The following is a 9254-nucleotide window of genomic DNA, read 5'->3' on the forward strand; positions in this document are numbered from 1 at the left end:
CCTCGGTCCGCTGGCCTGCGCAGGGGCCCTGGGCGCCAGGCACCGTGGCCCCGGGAACACGCGGCCCCAGCAGGTTCTGGAGCCGAGGGAGCAGCCCCGACTGCAGCCGCCTTCCCGCTGCGGCCATTGCTGGGCCCCAGAGGCCCCCGGGGCTGATGGCTGCCGGAGCCTCGCGGCCGGGCCTGCACCACAGGTAGCGGCCTGCGGGTCAGCACCGGGCGCTGGGACGGCGGGCCCCGGGAATGGCAGCCACGGTGCTTCCCTGGAGCTTAAGGGGAGGCAAGTACGACGCACACGCGGTGGGACGGCAAGCAGGGTCCCCCCCCCCCCTCCGAGGAGGAGGAGGAGGAGGAGGAGGAGGAGGAGGAGGAGGAGGAGGCCGCGGGAGGAAGAGTGGCCGCCCCGATGGGACATGGTTTCCACGCAGCAGCACCGGCCTGGGAGGGAGGCTTTCCCGATGGAGCTGAGAAAGTGTCTATGGAGCCACCCGTCAGCCTAAAAGGGCATTTATAGCCGGGACGTGCGAGAATGATGGCTCTGCTTTCTGCAACTGGGAAGGTCAACTCAATCGGAACAGAGTCGCTAGAAATAACATTTTATTCGGTTGGTGCAAATACATTCAAGAAGGAAGCCTCCAGCAACTGAAGACAAAATGCCCAACGACAGTGTGTATTGTCACTTCTCAGAGGAAGAAATGAGGGACCCAGGGTGTCTGCGTTCTAGCTGTTGCTAAGCAACAAGGGCTTTGTTCTGTTTGTGTTTCCTGCCCCGGTTCGTTACCGCCCTGTGCGTCCTTTGGTCAAGAGAAAATACCTTCAAAAAGAAAAAAACAAAAACCCTACCTTGTCGACATTTAGAAAGCCAAGTCAATACTGTTACGATAAACTAACCAGTTCTCAACTATTGGAAGTATATGTTTTATTGTTAAAGAGAAAGGAGTCATCAGAGACACTTTATTTGCAGTCACCCAATTTTCTAAGAAAAGCTATGGATATACATTCACAGTACACACCTGGGAAGATAAGTATCTCTGAACGGTCCATTCTTTCAGGAGCAAAGGCGGTTGAGAATGCAGATTACCCACACTACTATAATCTCTTAAGAAAAATGAACATGCCTTTTGTGAAAGGAATTGAGGACAGACATGACTGTGAGAGAACGGAAAAGAAATGCAACCCTGCTTTTCTTAAATTTCACCCTTACCCCCCTTCATTCGTACCAGACTATCATTTACACTATCCTTATCCCCCACCACATGGGCCAGATTACCCGTTATTTCCACTCCGTGATGATGTACCCTTAGGTGATCCCTGTTCGGGGTTCATGAGTCCTGGTGGCGACGCTGATTTAAAGCCTGGCATTGGCAGAACCATCCCAAGTCTGGTGGATTTGAGTGACGTGAAACCTCAACAACGAGTTCCCAGGCCAGATACGGGATTTCAAACAACGATAAAAAGGCAAAAAATTTTATTAGAAGAACTAAAACAAGACAGAAAGTGGAATTCCAGGGCAACTTCAGATTCTGTCATCAGAGCAAGACTTGGAGGTAAATAAAGTAACATTGGCTTTATAATTTTTAAACATTGAAACCAGGGAGAAGGAGCATGGATATAAGATTCATTATTCAGTAGATAATTTAACATAAAGTTGTAAAGAACCAAATAATTTTTAAATTATAAATTGTAAGGAAAAAGTAAAAATGATAAGCCTTTTATAAATCTATCTGTAAAATAATATTTGGTGTTTAAAAGTGCATTCATTAGTATAAGTGACCAACACAAATTACATGTCAGGTAATCTATAATAATAAAAACATAATATGCTAATTAGACCAAACGACCTTCCGGACATCCTTCCAGATGACCTTCCAGATGAAGCTGGGGTTGCAAGGGCTGAGCCCCTTGCACGAATTTCGTACATCAGGCTTCTAGTTTATTATATAAATACTAGAGGCCCAGTGCATGGATTCTTGCACTGTTGGGGTCCCTTTGCCTGGCCTGCAGGAATCAGGCTGAAACCAGCTCTCTGACATCCCCCGAGGGGTCCCGGATCCTGAGAGGGTGAAGGGCAGGCCGAGGGACTCCACCAGTGCACAATTGGGGCTGGGGAGGGACCACGGGAGGGGTCCAGGGCATGTCCAGCCTGTTTTTCCCAGTCCCGATCAAGCAGACCCCAGCAGCAAGCTAGCCTACTGTTTGGAGTATCTTCCCCCTGGTGGTCAGTGTGTGTCATAGTGACTGGTTGAACGGTCAGACACTTAGCATGTTAGGCTTTTGTTATATAGGATAGATAACCTAATTGTATCACAAGCCAAATTCTATTTGACGTTGATAATTGTGTAGCATGCCGCATTATCTCTCTGGAAGAAGTAAATCTGATGGTTATGCGAGAGTTAGGTGAAGGGGCTGAAATGGGAAAGTAGTTGAAAGTGAAATTTGGCGTCTGGTAAGAACAGGAGCTGAGAAGCAACCCCTGCAGAAATAGCTTCACACAGCTCTGAAGGCACAATTGATGAACCTCCTGACAAGCTGTACCTTATGTCGGCACTCCCAGAGAATGTTGCCAGCCTGGCCAGCAGTGCTGACACTTGCAAAGGAAAGCCACGAGAAATATTCCTGTGTGGGAGTGTGTCTGGTAGACAGGAAGTGCAAAGAGACTAACATCTTTGAGCATGTGGAAGGGAAAAGGCCAAACACGGCGTCAAGAGATGCTGAGCTTCCTCTAGCACTGCTTCTCCTCCACACCCAGCCCAGACCAGAGGCCTAAGCAGGCAGTGGGGGAGGGACAGTGGCAGCAGCATATGGCGGAGCAGTGGGGAGTCATGGTTCCTGCCACTGCATGGAGAGAAGCCATAGGTAATTGAGACTGGAAAAAGGGGTAAGAAAAACGGTAAAGGGAATGAAATAACGCCACAATATCATGTTTCTGAGCCCTACCCTCCAGGTACCCGCATTTGAACCAGAAAGAGCAATTTGGGGACATATACTAGTAAGCATAGGATAAGAATTACACTTTTAATATGCACTCCAGTTGTTGACTTAACAGAGGGCTTAGGGAAATACCTTCGTTTGGAATTTTCATATGGAGAGTGTAAATAAGGTTCAACTACCAGTTTTTAATTATTTTACAATCCATTGGAAATACTACTTAGGGAAAAACAGTATTACCAAGAAAGAAATACTATCTAAAGTGCAGAATTGTCTTAGGTAAGTGCATGAGGGGACCAGTGGTGAGTTCAGGTCCATCTCAGACAGCACATTGCCCTGATCTGAACTAGCAACTACTTTTCTAGCCTGTCAGCAAATCCTGGAGCTCAATCTTTTGCTAATGTTTTAGTGTATGACAGTATTCATTGTCGAGGATTCTTCCTTAAGAGAACAGAGTTCATTTTTTATAGTGGTCCCATTGTAGGCAAGTAGGCCACTTTTCTTGTAAGCAGACAACCCCAGCCTCAGGTTGGGCTGTTTCTGTAAGTTTTTCTAAGAAATGTGTTTCAACAAATTACAAGTTTAAGAAATTAAAGCTAATTTCCCACTAAACTAGGGTTAACAGAGGTTGTACCAGCAACTCAGAACCGAGTACAGAGTGTATCCAGCCTCCATATTGTGCTACGGGATCAGTAAAACAGAATTCAGAAGATAGGCTCTAGGGTCAGACAGTCTGGGCTCATATCCAGGCACAAAGCTGACTTTCACTATGACCTTGGGCTAGTTACTAACCTCTCTATGTCCACGCATCCTTGTTTGTAAAATAAGTTCACATGCTAGTAAAAATACTTCATGAGATTATAGTGAGGGCCATTTAGTGTAATTCATGTAAACATGCCTAACATTAAGGAATGAACCATGAACCAATAAGTGTTAGATATTATAAAGTTAAGCAAAGTCTAGAGTTTCCAGTCACTTTACACTTAAATTGGCAATATTACTCCTTTTCTTATAAAGTGTAAGAAATAATGAGTTAACATGTAAAATACTTAGCATAATTTCTGGAGCCTGGTAAAGCATTCAGTTAATAGCATTTATAATTATTAGCTATTAACATTTTCAAAGAATAATGCCAGGAGTTCAGGGATTGGTTGCAATATAATTTGTCCTAGGCTTTCAGTGACTTTGTAGATCCTGGAAATAGTCATTATTTATTAATAAGAACTTCAGTTTTTAGCAAACCTGAATTCATGTGATTCCTAAGACATTCTGATAAGGAAGCACATCTTCTCAGAATTAATCGTGTCTCAGCCCAGTATGCTTTCCAGTGGGTTTTCATAAATACCAAAGCCAAGTCATAAACGATCGGATGGCTGGCTTCTTGCCCAATTCCAAGCTTGTCAGACATTTAACTGATGCGGTAGTTCCGTGTTGCTCAGAGTTGGCTTGCTTTCTTATGCACCGATCAAGTGTTCCAGACTTATCCTAATCACATTCAAACCCTTTATTGCTTGCTCTCTTTGTTCTCATTGCAGCAGATGACACAATCACCCTTGTCACAGACAAAAAAAGATGTTGCCTGTTGCGACCTCTGGTTTTCCTACCTTCAGCATCCTAATAGCAATATATGTAACTCTTTGTGTGTCTTCCGACCTTTTTAAAATCATCGTCTCAGCTTGAGCTGCTATAAGGACATACCATAGACTGGGTGGCTTAAACCACAGGTCCCTGTTTCTCACAGTTCTAAAGGCTGGGAAGTCCAAGATCAAGTTAGTTCTTGTTGAGAGCCCTCCTTCTGGCTTGCAGGAGGCTAACCTTCCGTTGTTTTCTCATATGGCAGAGAGAGAGCGAGCTCCAGTATCTCTTTCTCCTCTTAGAAAGACACTAATCCTATCATGGGAGCCCCACCCTCACGACCTCATCTAAACCTAATTACTTCCCAGGGGCCTAACCTCCAAATACCATCACATTTTGGGTCAGTCCTTCAATATGTAAATTTTGGGGGTACAAAAACATTTGCTCCATCACAGCTCTCAGCCATTTTTAAGTGCATGTAGTTCATTGGTATTAAGTACAGCATTGTGCAACCATTACCACAATACATCTCCATAACTTTTTTCATCTTGCAAAACAGAAACTCTCTTACCCATTAAACCCTAACTCCCTAGTTCCCTCCTCCTCCTCCTCCCCTGGAAACCAGTTTTGCTTCCTGTCTCAATGAATTTGAGTCCCCTGAGTACATCGTATAAGTAAACTCACAGAGTGTTTGTCTTTCTGCGACTGGCGTGCTTCCCTGAGCATAATGTCATCATGGACAGCAATGTCCATGTATTAGCATGTGTCAGAATGGTCTTCCCTTGTAAAGCTGAGGACTTTTCCGTTTTAGGCATGCGCTACTTTTTTTTATCCATTCATCCATCAATGGACACTTGGGTTGCTTCACCTTTGGGCTGTTGTGAATGATGCTGCTATGCACACACATATACAAATATTTCTTCAAGAACCTGCTTTCAATTCTTTAAATATGTACCCAGGAGTGGAGTTGCTCAATCCTATGGTGATTCTATGTTTAATTTTTTTAGGAACTACCACCGGTTCATCACAGCAGCTGCCGCATTTTACCATCCCACCAATAGTGCAGAATTCCAATTTCTTGCATTCAAGGAATAAAACCCACTTGGTCCTGGTGTATAATCCTCTTGGTGTGCACTTAAAGTCTCTTCCATAGTATTCTGGAGAGGATTTTGCATCAATGTTTAGTAGGATATGGTCTGGCTTTTGCATCCCTGTAATGATGGCTTCATAGAATGAGTTTGGAAGTGTTCCCTCCTCATTCATTTTTTTTTTTTTTAGAAGAGCCTGGGGAGGACTAGTATTAATTCTTCTTCAAACATTTTGCAGAATTCACCAGTGAAGCTGTCTGGTCCTGAGCTTTGCTTTAGGGTAGGTATTTGATTACTGAGTCAATTTCCTTACAAGTTACAGGTCTGTTCATATTTTCTGTTTCTTCATGATTCAGACGGGGTAGGTTGTGTGGTCCTAGTAATTTGTCCATTTCATCTAGGCTATACAATTTCTTGGTGTACAGTAATTTCATATAATTATTTTTTTCATACTAGTCCTATATAATAAAAGCCTAATGTGCAAATTGTCCTCTCGACCAGGAGTTTGCTCGCTATGACATGTGCTGACCACCAGGGGGCGGTGTGGACCATGGTGGGTGTTGGCAACGCACTGTGACCTCTTGCCGGCTACCTGGGGGCGGGGGTGGTGGGGACGGAGGTGTGGTGAGAATGTGGGGTGTCTGCCGACCTCACTCGCACTCCCTCTGCTACCCTCCCCTGGGATGCCAGGGCTTGTGCGCCAGGGAAGCCCCTATGCTCAGGTGCTGGGCGCCCACAAGGAGCCTGCCCTGCACCCACGCAACCTCTTCTGGGTGAGCCAGGCTGCAGCCACAGGGCCCAGTTGGGCTTCCCGTGGGTTTGCGCAGGAGCTGGTCTGCGAGGCCGGCAGGGAGAGAGTGCACTGCCCACCTGGCTTCTGTGCGGTGCTGCTGGGCAGCCCAGAGGCCCATGCTGCGCCTCGGCCTGCAGCATCCAGCCGCGCTCACCGCAGCTCCGAGTGGGGACTCGGGCACCTGTGACTCAGGTGGAGGGAGGTACATGGGGGCCCAGGGGCCCAGGTGCTTTCCAGGGCCCAGAGGTCAGCTGGGACCTGCCCTTCCACGCCAGACACTTGCGCTTCGATTGATGGCCAGGCCTAGGGACCACACCCCTGCACGAATTTCATGCACCGGGCCTCTAGTTTCTTATAATTATTCTTATTTCTGTAAAATCAGTTGTAAAGTTTCCTTATTTATGATTTTACTTGAGTCTTCTTTCTCTCTTATCAATCTAGTTAATTGTCAGTTTTTTAATATTTTCAAAGAACCAACCTTTGCTTTCATGAATTTTCTCTATTTTGTAGCTACGCTCTAATCTTCATTATTTCCTTCCTTCTGCTAGCTTTGGGTTTGGTTTGTTGTTTTTCTAGCTCTGTAAGATATAAATGAAGGTTGTTGGTTTGAGAGCTTTCTTCTATAATGTAAGGGTTTATACCTATGCATTTCTGTCAGTGCTACTTTTGCTAAATGCCATGACTTTTGTTATGTTGTGTGTTTTCATTTGTCTCAATATAATTCCTAATTTCCCAATAATGAGGAATAAATAACAAGCAATTCTACACTATTACAACAATCTAACATGTAAATTTCAGAGCTATCCTGTTCTCACTGATGAGAAAAATTGTTGGATAACCCACCGAAAAGTTAATTCCCAGCACACATTTCAGCTTTCTCGTAGGAAGCTCTGGTGGAAGGCGTGTTCGCTGCAGGTAACGGGAAGGTGTCCTGTTTGTTTTCAGGCTGGACCAGCCCAGTGAGAGTCGCTCCTCCCCGGCCTCGGCATGAAGCGTGCTCAGTCTCTCACACGTACACGTTCGACGAGGAAGCGGCCTGTAAAGTAAGGCTTCTTCCCGGGGAGTGTGACACAGTGTTTGTAATTAAATTAGTTCATTGTCTGTGGTGTTTATAATTTGAGCCGAAATAGCTACCACTTTAAAACACGCCTTACGTGCCAGGCACCGTGCAGACCTTCATGGTCATCGTGTGTCTTGCATTATCCTGTGCCTCCCCGACAGCTCTGCTTCGGGGGAGGACTGAGTAGTAGAGGCTGGTAGGGCCCAGTCCAGACCCCCATCGCACCTCCTCCAGCAGCAGGGCCTGATGGACGCCATGGCTGACAGCCACCAGCTCAGAGGACATGAATTCTCAGGCTGAAGAAGCATCACAAGTCTGAAAACAGATGACAGAGATATAGCCTCTCCTAAACAAATTACCTTGGGACTGTAGAAAACCCAATACAGATACCCTGACTGTAGCCTGAGGGGGGCGGGCAGAGCTCACAGAACACTTGCAAGCAATTAAACTCAGTGCCGTCCAAAGGCAATGGGACGTATTTGTTATTAAATAATCATAACCATAAACTAGACCTCTAGCCCGTCTAGAACATCATTCAAACGTGAGGATGAGTTAAAAAAGAGGGCTAGAGAAGTTCGCATCCGTGAGAGAATTACTGAAAACTGAACTTTAGTGGAAAGAACAGAACCAAGGGCCACGGTGGGAAAAACCAAGGAGGACACAGGGAGCCAGAGCAGGCGGGGGACTGGCACCGTGGTGCTGGATGTAAGTAAGGGGCCGTCAGCGATGGCAACAACAGCGGCTACAGTAACAATGAATTCGTTTTGATAAAATGAGATGAAAGATAGGAAGAGGGTAATATTTCAGAACTAATGTGCTTGTGTTATTAGACAAGACAGAAGGTTTTTTTAAATGTTGCAATTTTATGGAATTAAACGGTCTTTGTCAACATTAAATATTCAAGGGCTTTCTCATAAAAATCTGACTTTATGTTAACTTTGATATACATCTTTGTGAATTTTAACTTAATCATTAGGAGAATATATGCAAAATGTGAATTTCCCAGGCAGCAGAGGAAAGCTGGGAAGCATATACTAGTTGACCCCAAAGATGCTGTCGAAGAAGAAAAGGGAAGAAAGGAAGAGGGAGCAAGCTGACTCGAGGCCTCGTCCACCCCGTTTAAGGCTGGTCTTTTTTATTCATACCTCCAGGAGGATGGAGAGCTCCCTGCACAGCCAAACCAGAAACGTGATGCAAAGGACTTGTTTTATAAGTCCTCTACACAAAGGTAAGGACTTTTTCAAATAGAATTTTGATTTAAAATTTTATTTTATACTTAATGATATAGCCCCTTTGTGTCTACATTATCCTGAATCCTATGAGAAATTCAGAAAACATCAGATAGAGATATTTAGTTACTTATGTTATTGCTAATATAAACAGGTCAAGGAAGAATCTAAAAAACCTATGATTACTAAGAAAGGAAAACCAAAACAGGACGGAAATGCTCAGAGAGAGAGAGAGAGAGAGGAGGTGAGTGCAGCATCATAGAAAACAGGAGCAGGGAAAGCTTGATGCAGAATTCATTTATCCATTTAAAAAATACACAGTGGACCTACTATGTGTCTATTCCCTAAACTATGAGATTCATCAGTGACTAAAGCAAACCTCTCCCATCTCGAAGAACTCTAATTCTAAAAAGAGGTGGACATTAAGCAACAAGCATGATAAGTAAATAGCTCACATCGTAGAGATAAGTCTATGAAAAAATAAAGAAGACACTGTCATCTAGGACACAAATAGCAGTGGTCCCGGGCAGGGTGGTGGGACGGTGTGGGCAGTGGCCCCGGGCAGGGTGGTGGGAAGGTGAA

General features: G+C 44.9%; 1 protein-coding gene across 1 annotated transcript; it reads left to right on the plus strand.

Moving 5' to 3' along the window:
- Nucleotides 1-987: 987 nt before the first annotated feature.
- Nucleotides 988-8671, plus strand: SPATA48 (spermatogenesis associated 48; the record flags this gene model as incomplete). The annotated part of the gene is made up of 3 exons (XM_006106062.3): nt 988-1546; nt 7329-7426; nt 8595-8671. Coding segments are annotated over exons 1-3 (734 nt in total), but the record flags the coding sequence as incomplete, so codon positions are not given.
- Nucleotides 8672-9254: the final 583 nt, after the last annotated feature.

The sequence above is a fragment of the Myotis lucifugus genome, unplaced genomic scaffold, assembly GCF_000147115.1.
Source record: "Myotis lucifugus unplaced genomic scaffold, Myoluc2.0 scaffold_760, whole genome shotgun sequence".
Lineage (NCBI taxonomy): Eukaryota > Metazoa > Chordata > Mammalia > Chiroptera > Vespertilionidae > Myotis > Myotis lucifugus.